The 17240-nt window shown below is 43.6% G+C and overlaps 2 protein-coding genes across 2 annotated transcripts; one reads left to right on the top strand and one right to left on the bottom strand.

Annotated features, from left to right (window-relative positions):
• The first annotated feature begins 730 nt into the window (after positions 1 to 730).
• On the top strand, positions 731 to 12895 carry tmem39a (transmembrane protein 39A). The gene is made up of 9 exons (XM_030096588.1): positions 731 to 982; positions 4898 to 5114; positions 5905 to 6127; positions 6871 to 6954; positions 7090 to 7244; positions 7739 to 8096; positions 8214 to 8401; positions 8488 to 8608; positions 10134 to 12895. Exons 2-9 carry the CDS (start codon positions 5002 to 5004, stop codon positions 10371 to 10373), a joined length of 1482 nt encoding a protein of 493 aa, XP_029952448.1. The 5' UTR covers positions 731 to 982; positions 4898 to 5001; the 3' UTR covers positions 10374 to 12895.
• A 1668-nt stretch (positions 12896 to 14563) lies between these two features.
• Positions 14564 to 16895, bottom strand: LOC115394102 (serine protease 23). Its single transcript, XM_030099280.1, has 2 exons — positions 16648 to 16895; positions 14564 to 15784 (listed from the first exon to the last, which is right to left on the bottom strand). The coding sequence occupies exons 1-2, from the start codon at positions 16671 to 16673 to the stop codon at positions 14605 to 14607; spliced, it is 1206 nt and encodes a 401-aa protein (XP_029955140.1). The 5' UTR covers positions 16674 to 16895; the 3' UTR covers positions 14564 to 14604.
• Between the last annotated feature and the right edge of the window lie 345 nt (positions 16896 to 17240).

The following is a 17240-nucleotide window of genomic DNA, read 5'->3' as shown; positions in this document are numbered from 1 at the left end:
TGCCATGAATCTTTACTGTATGTTTATGTTTGCGGTTGTTCTGCAGTGATGGTTGGATAGATGGATGGACAGATAGACGAATATCCAGAGTATCATGAGAAAACCCATGCATGGGCAGGTAACACATATGTAAATTCTGCTCAGGCATGTCCCCAAGTCCATGCTTGAACCTGGACACGTCTGTGAGATAAGATTGATACCCAGTACTGTATATCTCCATTTTTTTTTTATATATGATGGGGAGCAAATTATGTAGATATTTCACATAATATGTTAATTAGATTGTGATATGGGCAGTTTATTAATATTAACGTCAGAGATTATTTTGGTTGTAGTATCATTTAAAGTTTTTTTTTACTACTATTATTACTTTGAAGTCTGATAAACAGTTAATTTTGAAGTTCAGAACAAACTAATAATGAACTCCACAGGCTCATTATATATATATATATATATATATATATATATATATATATATATATATATATATATATATATATATATATATATATATATATATATATATATATATATTATAATTCTGATAAACATAAATATTATTGTGAACTTCAGAACAAATGGTTTTGTGATGAGCTGCAGTGGGTCAGCTGTTGTTTTACTGAGCTTGAGGAATATAAAGTTTGCTGTGAACTTCAGTCCAAACTGCGACTGTGCGGGACGTTGAGTTACCGTCGCGCGCCGATGACGTAACGAAGAGGAGGTGCGGGTCTGCCACGTCGGTCTCTGTGCTGCGAATTTACACTGTTGCTCCTCCAGCCCCGCGGCTAACTTTTTGGGGTTGTTTTATGGTCGCCGTCGGAAGGAAAGCGACCCCGCAGGCTCGTCGCTCGTCGCCACACCGGTGCGGTCCGGGATATTGAAGCTGAAAGGCGGAGAAAATGCTGGCTGCTGTTGGGACTCGTCACACAACTGACTGATGCATCCTCGTCCAGTTCAGCCCCCCGCATGTTGTCGATGTTGTGTGAGTAATGACGGCTTTAAATTGCTTTTTAAACTCCCCGAGGTTCGTTCTTACATCGTTGCGGGTGTCAAAGCCCTTCTCCTTCCACCCCCTCGAAGTGAGCTCCTAAGTTTCCGCAGTGTAGAAATGACAGCGCTGCCAGATGTCATGATTCAGACAGAGAGCTTATGTGCATGTCTTAGCAAGTCTCTGCCCCTAAACCATCTCCAAACTAAATGATCCTCGAGAATTCCAACAAAAGAGTTCAACAAACACACACTAAACCTCAACTCCCCTCGTTTAAAACGCTGAAACGTGTTGTACCTTTACAAAACGACACCATCCTGCAGTCCCACCAATTGCAGATCATTTCTCCATCCCGCAGTTCCTGTTTTCACTTTCCTCTCGAGTGTGGCGTGTTTGTGTTACATGTGGCATAACTTCTCTTCCCCTTTCTCTGTTTTTGTTGGGAAAAAAGTCAGCACTAGAAATGGCTAAAACTGCGGTTACAAGCTGTCTGGTGATGCTGCGATTTCAGTATTTCCATCTCCTGTAGGCTGGATGTTAACTGCTACTTTGAGTTAAGTCTCACTTTCATTTACAGTTACAGCTACAGACCTGATGAAGGAGAGGACCATGTATGATTTGATAACAGGTCCTGTTCACGTGTCTTCATTGATGGAGTAGATATTAGTTATGTCCAAGCTAGATTTATCATAATCATAAAGTTTTTTATGTAGTACTTTCACAATATAATGTAACAAAGTACTTAAAGCCAGTGTGTGCATAAAAGCCAATGGACATAGGTAAAGAGTACCTGCTATGATAAAATGAATCTCAACTGTTTCTTTACCTGCTTCAACAAGTGTTGAGCACAAACAGAACCGATCATCCTGGACTGTGGGACAGTGAGTGGAGCCTCATTAGACACCTCAGGTCACCAACATGGAAAGAGGAGCGATAATGGGTCTTTGATGTACTGTAATGCACATCCAGAAAGGGCGTACAGGAATAGTGACATATAAGAATCCAATTAAGATGTATGAGCAATGTTGTTAACATGTTGCTCATACATGTTCACAGTATGTATGAGCAAAGAAAAAAAAAGTAATCTTAAACATTGAAACAAAATCACATTTTTACAATTCGGTTTATGTCTTCCTTCTTCCACACACTTGATTACAGTGAGTGGCTCTTTATCAGGTTTCTGTGGCGCTGTCACATCCATAAGATCCAGTTGTGTTGCTGCAGGTCCACATCTGAAACGTGCTGTAGAGTGAGGCTCCTCCACCAGGACTTCTCTTTAAATTTGATCATTTTCCTGGAATACTTCAGCTCATAGACACTCACTAAGTTGGGTATGATGAAAGGGTAAAGCAGATGGATGGATGGGTTTTTTTTCCTGTAAAGTCTGTAAGCTTAATGTTTTAATGTGTCATATTGGCAGCAACAAAAAAAACATTTTTTTTTTATCAAATACTTTCACATGTATTTGCACCTGAGTGCAACTGAATGTGTGCGAACTTGAAATTAATAAAGCATTTCCATAATCTCTCACATCTATTGAATTAACTCTGTTTGAAACTGAGAGTGAAGACATCAATGATTTTACCCTCAAATACTAGAACTTTTGTAACAAAAATTTGAAGTTTGATATGAATTTGGTAATAATTCTCTATTCGCACACCTTATTTAAATCATGCGTGCCTGACAAGTTAAATACCTTTAACATGCAGAATAGGGGTTTTCTATGACCAGATGCTCAGGAAACTTTTTGGCTTTTTACTCGAGGAGAGAAACTGAAACTGTCCTCACTTGAAATGGAGTTTTCAAACTAACTGTTGATAAGCAGAATATATTTTGACTCATTGTATTTTAGAGTTATGAAACTTTTATGTTGATGTTGCATGAGGTACCTGTTACTGTAGCAAGAGGTTTTTTTTGTTTTTGTTTTTTTTTTAACCCATTTGGATATAGTTGAAGGATTTTGACATTGTTGAACAGAAGAAAGGAAAGGGGGAAAAAACAAGATTTATCACATTTAGAAAATGTCATATCTTCACTGAAATGATGTTTTTGGTTTTGTGCTAACACTAAACCTTTAGTCTAATGATACAAAACGGTCTGTTTTGTAAAACTACACTATCCTTTGACCTAAAATACATCAACAGCAGGAAGAAAAAGAACAGCTCTCCCAGGTTTTAGAACAAAGATCTTAACCATGACCAACCATGTCATCATGTCTGAGTTAGCTGTTTGTTACCTTTCAGATGTCGTCATTCAGCAGGAGTTTCATGTCCTGACCAGAGAAACTCAGAAGTAATTATTGACGCAATAATTAATGCCATTTTACGAATGCTTTTTGTGCCGATTCACTTATGTGAAAGGGAGGAGACATGGCTAATGCCGTTGTTTACACACGTGTAAAAAGTATAAAAACTCCACTATCAGCATTTTAGAAAAGACACCAATTCTGCAGCAATATACTTGTTGATGATGAGGACATGTTCCCATGATTGCTGCTCTATTTTCACTCTTTTTGAATATGTTTGTGTCTATTATGAGCTGTTATGGAGCCTTACTCTGCAGTTATTTGCTCTTTTTGACACCTCTGAATTCTGTTAAGAACTCCTCCAGGCTATTGTTCTTCTACAGGAAGTGCAAGCAGCAGCCTGTTGAGCTGGTGCACAGTGACTGATACCCGCATGAAGCTGTAGGTTGACAGTAGCCAGGAGTATTGCCAGCAGGAAGATTTCGGTATGATTCTCAGATCAAGGAGCACTTAAATATTTTTCTGATGTGAAATCAAGTCGTACTGCAGTTTTTTTTCCCCCCCAACCCCACAACTACAACAACTCTGTAGTTGAACTATTCAGAATTTAACTTCAGAAAAGTTAACTTTGGTTTTAGTGTCAGTGAGGTGTTGTAATTCGAGAGGCTGTAGTTCAAAGTATTTGAGAAGGTCTACCCCTGAGCGGCAAAGATTGCGACTACTTCTCCATTCTGGTTTGCAATGTTTCATGCATGTCTGTGCTTGTGTCTGTTCATCTTCTATCGCTCTTTATCAAACCGAAAGTCACGGGGGAGCTGAGGTGAACCAGCTGGCTGTGGGCTGAGACGGGGTGCACCCAGTGCGTCACTGAGAGCGCGCGCACACACACACACACACACACACACACACACACACACACACACACTTTCACATCTACAGGAAACGTTGAGTTACCTATTAACCTGTATTTATTTAGACTTTGGGGGGAAGCAGATTGCAACCGCTTACACAGAGGGAACACACAAAGTGCACAGGTCCCGGAGCTCGGAATCAGACTGGGGACATTCTCACTGTGAGGCAAGCTGCTGAGCGCAGTCCTCATTCTGTAACGGATTGACAGAAAAGTTATGCAAAACATAATCCAAAGGTTGAAACGTACACTTGTGGGAGACTGTGAATTGTTACCGAGCCTGGCCTTTCTGTGTGGAATTTGCATGGTGTTCCTGTGCGTGAAGCATACCCAGAAACATGTGAGATTAGATGGTGACCTTAAAATGGCCTGTATGGAATCAATATATATGAACCATCTGTGCGGCCCTTTTATACAGTGAATAAGACGAGATTAATATTGATTATTAAAATTCATCAGGTCATGAAATTAGTTATGGAATATGAAATCGAGGGCTCATTAAAAACTGGTGCATCTGTGGCATGTTGGAATAATCCTTTCCTAATCACCTTCACTGCTGTTTACTTAATATATTCACAGTTTAAACACTGCAGGGTAGAATTATGCTAATTGCCCATCACTTTGTGGCAGAGTGCTGTTGATTAGTCCTCAGGTTTATTGATTCTCTGCTCCACTTGAATATTCTCCACACGTCTCTGTTACCTGTTTAAATTTCCGTATGAACATTGTTCTCCCATGTTGATTTGTTCCACAGCGGTCCGGCTGTACATGGTGGCTTATTGAGAAGAAGGGGAGGAATCCCAGTGGCTTTTGCTTGGTGGGCGCCGTCCGTGGTGACCGCCACGGTAACCGGCGACCATGCCAGGGGGTCGCAGGGGTCCCAGCAGACAGCAGCTGAGTCGCTGCGCTCTGCCGTCCCTGCAGACTCTGGTTGGAGGGAGCCTTGGTAATGGCGCAGGCCTCAGAAACAGGTACACTGACTGAGAATAAAATCCAATATTATGTGTGTTTATTGTCCTCCATGTGTCTGCAGCTTCCAGCTGGGGTAAGATCGAGCTGGCATTTGGTGAATCCTATCCCTCTAAACTGAAATATATTTGTCACACAATGATCCGGTTAAAGAATTTAACAAAACACAGTATAAAAGCTGCTGCTGACTGTTTTCCCTCACTCAAATTGTTAATTGGATTTTGCCTTAAGATCAACTTTTAATGCTCAATTCACAATTTTTCATATGTAAGCAATCACCTAATTTTTCAACATTAATTTTTTATTATTGATCACATATTGTACTCATAAAGTATTGGGCACAGAGCAGGTTACCTGCTCTCAACACTGTACCTGAACGCCTCTTGTATAGGTAAACACATTGGTAAAGGTTAAACTGTCAAATGTTCTGTTCAAACTTTGGAAAGTAACACCAAAACACAGCAAAGACTTGGTGAAAAATCTTTATAGCTCAATTCACATTTTGCAAATTCTGCTACAGGATTGATTCTTCCACTCAGGTCTGCACATTCTCATTATGTGTTCATTATGCTTCACCCCTCCAACAGTTTGGACGGCTTATTTAGATATTGAATGTTATGGATGCTATCATGTCTTTGGATCTTTCTTGTTGTTTAAGATCTGCCTGTATTTAAGACAAAAAACAAATAAAAACTTTTTTTCCATTTTCAGTCCATAATATTTGCTGCAGTTGTGAGGTTTGAACCTTGATTTATCTGTTTACTTTAAAGTTTTCTTTGCTTCTTCCTCCAGGAGCAGTAACTCAGTGGGCCTGTCCGCTCCGCCCATCTCCGCCCTCATTACTCCCGAGCCGGTCCGTCACTCCCGGATCCCCGAGCTGCCGTTGGACAGCAGCCTGCTGTTCGAGTTCCTGCTCTTTCTTTACCTGCTGGTGGCCTTGTTTGTCCAGTACATCAACATCTACCGGACAGTGTGGTGGTACCCATACAGCCACCCTGCTGCCTCTACCTCGCTGGTAAGAGCTCACAAAGACACCAGCCGCTTTCACCTGGCTTCACTGCAGCCGTCGGGGGTTCGAGGGCAGCGGGAATGCAGGGCCAGCCGAGCTGATGACTTTGCACATTTTATTTTAATTTGTCCTTCCATCAGTTGTTGTACGAACAGCAGGTGTGGTGAAAACTGGTTGCAGCTCAATCAGATTGTCAAAACATCCTTTTGTTGATCAAACATTAACAACATGCTTCCGCACTGTCGATCCTCACAACTCGGCCACGACCAAGAAGGAATGTTCAGCATGAATGGCACTGAGAAGAGATTTGTGAGCGTTTCAGAGGACAGGAAGTGTTTTTGCTCTTCGTTTTTTTTTCTTCCTGACTTCTTAAAAACGTTTGGATTGTTTGTTGTGCTTGTATTCCTGAAATAGGACATGCAGTAACAAATATGCATTTTTTTTTTTCTAGTTAATGAGTTTTGCTATGTTTGTATGTGATTTTTTTTTCTTCCAAACTTTGGGACTGCTGCTCTACCAGCAGCTTTATTTTTCCTTTTCTCTTTTTCTTCCTTCCCTCCAGAGTAGTCTGAGCCTCAAGCGTCGTCAAAATATATCAAGTTTTTGTTGATAAACCGATTGAAACTTGAACCGTTTGTTTCGCCGCTGCAGAGTCAAATCCCAATTTATGTTTCAACCTTCTAATGACACTCATTTATAATGAAACTCTGAAGTTCTAATAGTTTCTTTCCCACTTCTTTTCACTGCAGAACTTCCATCTAATGGACTACCACATTGCTATATTCATCACAGTTATGTTGGCCCGGAGGCTGGTTTGGACTATTGTGTCTGAGGTAAATGCGCTCATCTCTTTATTGAAGGCATCTAACAGATCGTTATGCGTGTAGCCCCTGCGAGGACAGAGCATTCATCACGGTGACAATCAGTCTGTGGCGGCTGTGACTGATCCTCCTGCCCGCCTCCTGCAGGTGTCTCAGAGCAGCGGCGGATCGCTGTTCCGCTACGTGGTTTTGATTGCAGCCCGGCTCAGCCTGCTGACCCTGTGCGGCTGGGTGCTCTGCTGGACGCTCGTCAACCTCTGCAAGAACCACTCTGTGCTCAACCTCCTCTTCCTGGGATACCCGTGAGTGTTTGCTGTCGCTCCCCTTCTGAAGGCCGGGTTCAAGCAGAAGCATTTAGACCTGCTGTAAACTCTAACCGCAGGATAAAACTAGAATTAAATGCAGTTTTGTTCCTGCATGGTGAAGAAAGTGTCTTGGACACAAAAACCTAATTTCATAGATTTTTAACCTCAGCAAACTAGAGTTTAAACAGCCCTTTATGTCAGTTGTGGGGTTTCTTAGGGGTGGCTGCTCGGTCATGGAGTCTAAAGTGCAGCAGTATTTTACACATATGTCAAGAGTTTGACGAGGTGTGACTTCCACAAGTGTATTTTCCTGCTAAAGTGTTAAAAAGACACTCAACCACAAGACTAGGCCTGGTGCAACTGTCACAGTAACACCTGACCGTCAGCAAAACGTAGTTTGTAAAGTTGCATGTGCATCTTTTTCACACCAAACAATACTTTAATTCATTTGTTCTTCTTGCTCCCCCACCGCCCTCCACGCTCCACGCCAGGTTCGGTGTGTATGTCCCGCTCTGCTGCTTCCATCAAGAAGGCGGGAAAGGCCAAGCGGCTGCCGCTGAATGCGATTACCCGGCTGACCACCAGCAGACCGACCTGGCAGAGAGCCCCTTCTTCCGGCCGCGGGACTTCCTTTACCTGTTGCGAGAGAACCTCAGAGAGCAGTTTTCCAGCCCTCCACACATGCCCACTCACACCTGCCCGCCACACACGCACTCGCACACGCCAGAGCTGATTCGAGCCGAGGTGGAGGAGCTGAAGAGCGACTTCAACCGGCGAATCAAGGAGGTGCTCTTCAACTCGCTGTTCAGCGCCTACTACGTCGCCTTCCTGCCTCTCTGCTTTGTCAAGGTTAGTATCTACAGGCTTCCGGGCCTCATTTTGCATCCTGATGTTGAATTAATCCAGTTCCTCGCCCTCCTCCTGCTCATTTTGTGCCTTTTTTTTTTTTTTTTTTTTCGTCACCAGAGCACGCAGTACTACGACATGCGCTGGTCATGCGAGCACCTGATCATGGTGTGGATCAACGCGTTTGTGATGCTGATGAGCCAGCTCCTCCCCCCGGGCTACTGCGACCTGCTCCATCGCTCGGCGGCTCACCTGGGCCGCTGGCAGAAGCTCGAGCACGGCTCGTACAGCAACGCTCCTCAGCATGTGTGAGTGCTCTTCAGTGCTCTCATCACTGCGGATTCACGCATTTAAATCGGCCTCGGTGTATAACTTGTATGTTTTCACCTTGCAGGTGGTCGGAAAGCACCGTCTGGCCTCAAGGGGTGTTGGTACGACACAGCCGATGTCTGTATAAAGCAGTCGGACCCTATAATGTTGCTCTTCCCTCTGATGTTTCCCATGCCAGATTTTATGTGAGTATTTCTTTGTTGTCTTTGTTGACAAAACTCATAAAAGATTGACACTGATTCTGACAATCAGGAAAAATACACCCATGCAATTCCATTCAGTCAAAAAAAAAAAAAAAAGAATTTATGAATTTATTCACTGCGGTTGCTTCAGTGTGGAAATTTCACCGCCTCACTTTTAATAGAAATGACTGCTGTTGGGCTTTGCATTGGTTTAATTGGTTTTCATAGGAATATTCATGAACAGGTTACAAGTTTGAACAGCTAGAACATAAATCCAGCAAGGCCAGGTTGGTGTGTTGGTCGGATGGTGTGGACATGTGCAGAGGAGAGGTGATTAATTTATAAATATCCAGAGGAAAAGAGTTGATGGGTGTAGTGAATCAGGATGTTTAAATGTTTGGTCTAACAGTAGAGGGAGCAGGAGAACATGTTGAGATAGAGGCAGACGATCCACGTTAGCAACCCCTGAAGGGACGACCTGAAATGGAAACGGCTTTTCCTAACAGACAGATATTACACCTTTTCATACAGAGCTGCTCTTCTATTGAATCGCGTTGCATTTGTGTTCCTGTTTTGTGGGCTGCTGCTGCAACTGTTGTCGGCACACATCTGGCCCTCAAGCCGCGTTGCCAGTTTCTAAATATAACCACACACTGCAGCCATCTGGGTCATCACATGTGAAGTGCAGTAACTTGTGGCTGGTCATCTTGGCTTTTTTATGATGCTACAAAGACTGGCGGCAATCAGACCGAAATCAATTACTGACCACCCTTTTGACCTTGTTGTAAATTTCAGAAGTTAAAGAAACTTGAGAGAATTCATCAAGATGGGGATTGTGGTGGAAGTTGATCTGATTACGCCGCTGTGACATTGAATATTAATTTTTTTTTTTCCTTTTATGTTTTATGGGGGTAGTTTGGTGAGAATGCCATCAAAATACATTGCTGTATGTGTTGCCAGCTGCAGGAGTGGTGCATTGTCATACTGGACAGTTTTTATTCGAATGTAAACTGGAGAAAAAGGTTGAAGCTCCTCTGCGTCGGGAGAATTTGCTCCAGTTAAAGCATCAATAGTGTTCTCAGATGCTGAGCAGGATGGGTGGGGGCGTCAGCATGACCTGATGTTTTATTAGCACTGCATCATCTTAGAAGTTAGGTCCACCCATCAGTCTTTTATCTTGCTTCATGTGTGCCGCCTGAGCTGAATCCAGCTGGTCATGGGTGAGATGAGGAAGCACTCCGGACAGGTCAGCAGGTTATCAGAGGGCAAACAGACACTCACTCAGTCAGTTAGCCTGAAAGACATGTTTTCTGTCTATGGATGGAAACCATAACACTTAATCTGCTCTGGGAGAACATGCAAACACTGCAGAGTTCCTTCTCCTTTAGCGGTTTTTGGCTGCACCCACGGGGCTTTCATCATGTTGTGCTGGTGTGTTTTCCTTACTGACTTTTTCGTGCTCCCAGTTGGTGCTACTTAATTTTATTTTGTGGTCTTCCCCGCTCTCTTTTTTTTTTCTTTCTTCCAGTTCCTGTTCCACAAGCCATTGCGGATCCTCAACCTGCTGATCTGGATCGAGTCCAGCGTCGTTTTGTACCAGTTATACTCTCTGTTGCGCTCCGAGCGCTGGAACCACACGTTGTCCCTGGGCCTTATTCTTTTCTGCAACTATTACGTTCTCTTCAAACTACTCAGAGACCGCATCGTGCTCGGGAAAGCCTATTCCTATCCTCTGCCCTCCAACAGTTTGGGGCTGAAGTCGCAGTGAAGGCTCCGCTCAGCGGGCCCTCGCCTACGGACTCTGGATGTGGAAGGGAGATTGTGGGAGTAAAGTGGAAGATCGCTCGGAGGTTAAGGGACAGACTGTGAACTCATAATTGTTTTGATACGGTTCTATTTTTAATGCAATGTTTATATATACCTATTTAAAAGAAATTTTTTTATTTTGTATACTATTTCAAGTTACACCGGGCATTACCACGCCGGCGACATTAGCATGATGTTGTGTTATGTTGTTGCTTGGCAGCAGGGAAGACGGGGGAATGCCGGGGAGTGACTTTCACCAAAGATATTTTAGGTGCAGGCGGCCAATCGCAGCGAGGACCTGCCCTCTGACAGGCAGTCGAACCAGACGAGCAGCACAGTGGAGGCGTGCCTGAGATCCTGATTGTCCCTTTTTTTTGTTTTTTTGTTTTTTTTTGTTGAAGCCTTGAACCTGGAACCAGTCGCTCTTTGTGCTGGCAGGATTCCGTCATTGCTTCAGCTGTAATTAACACCAACCCTTTTGTCACTGAAACGGTTTGTGACGAAATGTTTGTTCTTGTTCTAAGCTGGTCAGCTTTTAATAAGAACACAGACTGAAGCAGTTTGTCTGGCAACATCTTTCAAAGGTGGCGAGTTCATGTGTAGTTGTGTTTAACTGAAACAAACCAGAGCGCAAATATACAGATTTCATGAGCTGTTGCGGCTTCGTTTGGCTGAATAAATTTGAACTTGCCAGACCAGAAAACTAAAAGTTGAGGGATTTTCTTAAAGTGGATTTAGGGAAACACTTGATGCATTTCAATTTGCCGACTGCAGAGAATGTTGCATGGTGCCTACTCGCCGCATTATCTTCGAGAATACTATGTACTTGTTTTCATCCTTCAGCGTTTAGTCTGCCATTCACCACTTTGGTCAAACTCAAGAACTCGTTTCAAGAAGCAGAAAGGGGTTGAACACACCATTGACACAGCAGTGTGCAAATGCAGAATTACAGCTGTTCCAGACCCGTTTGTGATTAACTTGAAGACTCTGCCATATCAGTGGATGATACATTTGAAGGGTTTGAATCTCATGAAGCGTGCTTGTATGGGGGACACCTATCATTTTCATTCAAATGCAGACAGTGACCAGTTACTTAATGTTCCTTTAATGAAATGTTGGTGGCACGTCGCCAAAGTAGCTGCAAGATACCCCTTGTGTTGAAATACTAGATCTGTGTAATTAATGGTTTGGTCCTCCCTGTTTTCAGTTCTCCGTGTGGTTTGTAGTTTTAAGTGTCCACAGCTTTATAGTAACTGTTTTTGTCTCCGACATGAGCTTCCTTCCATAGGTTTAGATTTCAGTAGGGTAAAGAACTGAACATGATCGAACTCCCAACATGAAGCCAGATCAGAGTCTCTTAGATATTAGACTGAAGCTGTTCTTTTTCCAGGGCCAACCGTCAGTCTCCACTTGCAAAAACATAAATTTAAATGAGTCATGGGAGTTGCAGACCCACCACAGTTTGGACTGGAGTTGTTATTTCTCCGTCACACACATCTAATCAAATTGACCCATCAAGGCAGCATCTCATTCGCTCTGTGTACCGAGATTGATGTTTTTTTCTTGAGGCAGTGTTTTGGCTTCAGAGAGTAATCTAATGGCGCAATCCCCCATTGGAAACTCGTATAAATTCTGAAATTATTCTAGCCGGTGGTGTTTGGTGGGTTTTTTTATTTACCCCTAAAGGTGATTAATTCCGTGGTGTTGCATCCCAAACATTTTTCATAACCTGCCTGCTTTTGCCGGGTCATCCGCTACACATGAAGCATTCACGATGAAGTACCTCATACCAGAACACTTCAAATATTTGATCTATCTGCATAAAAGCAAACAATCACAGGTCATTTGATCTCTTGATTTTACATGGGGTGTTACTAAGCTTTGCTGCAAGAGGTCATTCACACTCTTTAAACTGTAACGGCACAAAAGGTTATGGCAAACCATGCAATTTTCTCTGTGAATTGAATGCATATATATAAACAAATCCATTTTTCTTTTATGTCCCAGGGATCCTCTTGTACCAAGTACATCATGTGTTCATTAATTTAAAAGATGATGTTCAGGTTTGACATTTCTCCGGGTTATGAGTGGAAACATCAGGAGGAGTCGGCACCTTGGAAATGTGTAGCTTCATCACCAGTTCATGTGTTCTCAGTTACCAAAATTGTGTTACAAACAGGTTGCCTTGCATTTTGTTGCCTTTTCATTTGGTTGCTCTTCAAAAACACATGTTCAGCTATGAAGTTGCCTCAGGAACTCTGGTTCCGCCAGTGGCTCTGCGATGCAGCCGGTGCATAACTTTGGGCAGTATTAAGGATAAATGTTATGACTGTCAAGTATTCACAGATTTACAAATATTTCCTGTGCTGTTGTGGTTTTTATTGACTCCTTCCGTTTTCAAATCGAGTCTTAGAGGATTAAACTCCTTTGAATGAAACCGGTGTACGCGTCTGGATCACACAAGTTGAGGAACTCAACTTAAAACGCCACAAATGTGCCAGTTTGTATGCACACTTGGACCGAGAGCGAACTGTTTGCTGCTTATGTTCGGTTTTTCTTTTTCCCCATTTGAATGTAGCAGATACTGCAACTCAACTGTTTTGTTCACTTGAACCGTTGTCGTCGTCAAAACGAGTCTTTGATTTATTTCTATGCATGTTATCATTTGTCCAGGTTGGAGGCGTCCCAAAGCAGTTGAATCAGACCACCTGTAAATGGTTACACGTCTCTTGGAAGACGCTCCGTCCCTTTTCCAAGTGGCCTCAGTTACTTTGACAAGCTTTTGATTGGAGCCAATCCTGAAAACAACAATTTTGAAAGGCTGAATAGATCGTATCGCAGAAATAATACATTTCAAGGGTTCAATAAGCCTTTTTCTGAAGCAGTTCTCACTCGCCTTTGCTTGAACGAATTTTTTTCTCTCTGCTTTCTTTGGTTTGGTTGGACCAGTTGAATAAAAGATGAAGGCAAAACAAAAAGATTTTGAAATATTTTGAATTTATCACTTGGCGCGGTTGGAGTGTAACCTCGTTGTCCTCAAGCCCAAGACAAATGGATTAAACAGCGGGAAAAAAATTCAATATGTGCTGGATATTTTTGACTCATTCACTAGAAATGAGCAGATTCTTTTGGTTCTTTAAATTGTGCCATATCAGTCTCCTGGTTGAACCTGATGTTCAGTGCGTTGTTGCTGGACAAGTCGTAGGCGCTGGTCCTCAAATATCGGCTTTATACGGAGTTCACCCACTCCCACCCACCCACCCAGCATTTCGTAATATTGTTTTAGGCATCTGAAATAAAGAAAATGTTTAAACCAATATTGTGTGTTTTATGCTTGAGTAGACTAAGAAGAAATATTGGACACCGTTGCTTATTTCAAAGAATATATTTCATTAAGTTCAACACAATATCCATTTCCAAAAATGTCACAAGTAAGAGGAAGTAAAAGTGCTGATGTAAGAAGCCCAGACTAAATTGGCTTCATGCTCCATGTATACGCTGCAGTGTTTTCTGAGGCCACCAGATGGCGCCAAGCAATAAAGATCAACATCGAAGAAAGAGTTCATGAACAAGATGCAACCACGTCAAGGGTCTGTTTAGACCATCAGCCTCAATATCTAGTCGATTAATCCTCCAAAACTGTCTTTTATTGTTCCTATAAATCATCGTGCTTGTCGACGACCACTGAACAGAGATACATGAAAGTTTGTAAAGAGACAGATGACGTCTTTGGTAGCTGGCTTCTACATTCATCCACACAAAAGTAACTCTCAGTAGAAAAAGTTTTGACAGTGCAATCTTTAGTATGAGCTCAAAAAAAGAGGAGTATAATGTTTTGGAGAAACTGTTTTCTCAGTCCTTCATTAGTTCCCGTTTCTGTTCCAAACTGCTCAAAGACAACTTGTTTATTGGGATAAATGTTTCCACAAGATAAACTTTCCATATTTCCAGAGCTGAACTGTAGATGTATAATGGAAACTAAAGGAGGATGTTCACATAATTTAGTGTCACTGCGGGGTCAGCATCTGCTATGCTGTTATTGTACTGGTAGTGGTGTGTGTGAACAGTGACAACAAACACAATGCTGAGATTTACATGAATGTCAGTGCTATGAGATGTGGGGTGAACTCCAGAGGAGGAGGGCCTCATTTGGTAGCTTCACTCCATTTGGTCCTTGCTCGTCTCATTTTCCTTCACCCTTCTCTGCAGTCCACAAAGTTTCCTTTAATCCAATAGCAGATCTGAGCATATTTAAGAGGCGTGATTCTCACAGCGACATTAAATTCCTGAGACGCCCCTTGTCGCTCTACCCACTGGTGCCCAGAAAACACGCCGATCACCTTCCGCTCCCAGCGCTGCCGCCGCCCATCCCACATCCGGGCGTAGACTCCTGAGCCACTGGCCCCGGGCTGAGCGTCGCAGTGCTGGTACAGCAGGTCTGAAGTTTCCTCGCCAGCCGGACAAAACCGATACACCAGCTGCCCTGGACGATCGTTATCATATCCCGAGAAGTGGACCCGCCGACCAGGCAGTCTCTGAGCAGGAGGGCTGACCCCCAACTTCATATGGCGGCGTTTGTGGGGTTTCTTGAGTTCCAGCAAAGCGTAGTCATAGTCCATTCCGATCTCGTTGGCATTGCCTTTAATCCACCCTTTGGGAACATGGGTGCGTTTGGCTCTGATCCACTGGAACTTCATCTTGTCGTTGGTCGGTGGGGCGTAGAGGCCCGGGCCTCCTTCAACGTGGTTGGTGAAGTTAGACAGAAGGAAGTGGGAAGGTTGGGTGTCTCGTTGCTTTGGCTTCAAAAAGCCAACCCGGAGTCTCTGGGCTCCTTTCACGTAGTTTTTACCATCGTGGACACAATGAGCTGCCGTGAGAACGTGGCGGTCTCCCACCAGCGTTCCAGAACACCCTGTGGACAGTTTGACTGCCACCGAAAACGGATACTGGAGCAGGAAATTCTGCCCAGCAATGCTGAAACGCCCATCATGGCCAAAGATCTGTCGCTTTCTTCTGACATGCGATCGTTGAGGTTTACCAGAAGACCCAGGAGAGGAGTAGGCTGAACTGGTGTCAGAGCCGGGGTTGTAGCCGTAGATCCCGATGGCGGTCTCGGTGAGTTGACCGTCCGAGTGGAGCGTCTCGTAGGCCAGATGCTGCCGCAGGTCCCAGTAGCTTGGACGGGGAGCTTTCTTGTGGCATTCTGGGTCACAGGAAGAGTTGACGTCCAAACGGGCCGGAGACAGGAAGTGGGGGGCTGGTCGGACCTCCGTCTGCTGGGGGAGGACCACCGGGACCCGCTGGAGCATCCATTGAGGTCGAGAAGAGCAGAAAACAGGTTGAAGGAAAAGAAGAAAGACGAGGGAGGCAAACCTGGAGAAAGGAGGACAGCAAGTAGATGACTTTACTAAAACAAAACCATGACTGTATGGGATTCAATATATCTTAAAAAGACATGACTCCATGTCACCGGATGTCTGCAAGTCGTCATCAAACATCCTCATTCCTAACGGAAGCATCACGAACTTATAATTACATGCATGAGAGCGGAGGGACAGTTTTTTTCTATCGGAGCTGGAATTTGGCAGCTACACAATTTCACTATTTTCAATGCTGAAGTTACGACAAACAGGGCAAAGATCAGGCCTTACTAGACTATGGAAAATTCCTCAAGTGGCCTCTGGGATTTGGTTCAAGCATGCAAAAATGGCTGAATAACAAATTTGCTGCAGTGAGGAGAGACTTTCTTGGCAAATAAAGTGAAACAAGCCGTTGTTTTGTATCTTTAAAAACACACCCTCCTCATATGATTACAAAAAATACAAAACAATACTGTCAAGAAGAGTCGATGTCAAACTGCCTAAACAGTTTGTGTATTGTCACTATTGTAACATACAAAGTTAATTTAGATTTTATAGTTTGGAGAAAGCATGCTTATTACTTCAATGAAGTTCATCAAGAGCAATTCAGTTATTCTTAGGGCTCTGTGGCGTTTGCATGTTCTTCCTGTGTGTGCTGGGTTTTCCACCTGCAGTTCATTAACGTGGGTTATCAGCTCGGACCTTCCACCCTGAGCTGGATGAAGCGGTAGAGACGATGGATGGGTGGATGAATCATACTGATTCACTAAAGCATTTAAATGTGTTTGTGAAGCATCGCCCTTAAAAAAAAAAAAAAGAAAAGAAAAAAAGTTGCTCAACGCCTTTCCTTTGCGCACGGACAGAGCGGTGACTTACCGGGGGCGCGCAGCCCGGGAGCGCATGGTCCGCAGTCTGCAGGTGACCAGTCCGCCGGGGAACCGAGGAAAACCCCCTCAAAAGAGGACCTGAGAAGTCCAGTGGAGAGTCAAACGAAACCTATGGAAGGAGAATCCTGCTGCAGAACCACAGCGGCGGTCTTCACGGGTCTCCCCTCACGAGCTTCTTTTTGAGTGTTTTATCCGAGACTGTTTGGAGTCGCTCAGCAAGAGCAGCGGGACCGACGGAGGGAGACTTGGACCATTGTGCGCTGCTGGAGGAGGAGAAGGGGGAGGGCAGGGGGGTGTCTGAGCTCACACACACACACACACACACACACACACACACACACACACACAGTACCACAACCTTGCCATGTGATCGATCACATCATTGCTTCAGGTTATCAATTTCTGGCTCTGGATCTGGGATTGAGTTTGTCATCAAACTTCATCCAACTTCCCTAAAACCCACATGACCTGATTTCTTTATTAAATGCTTCAAAATGTCAGGAGCTTCAAGCCAATTTTATTTTCTTACAAAAGAAAATGCGCAAATCCAAATCCAAGTAGTCCGAACAATTCAGATATTTG

The sequence above is a fragment of the Salarias fasciatus genome, chromosome 1, assembly GCF_902148845.1.
Source record: "Salarias fasciatus chromosome 1, fSalaFa1.1, whole genome shotgun sequence".
Classification (NCBI taxonomy): domain Eukaryota; kingdom Metazoa; phylum Chordata; class Actinopteri; order Blenniiformes; family Blenniidae; genus Salarias; species Salarias fasciatus.
Note: the sequence above shows the minus strand (reverse complement) of the source record. Positions and strands in the feature narration are given on the sequence as shown.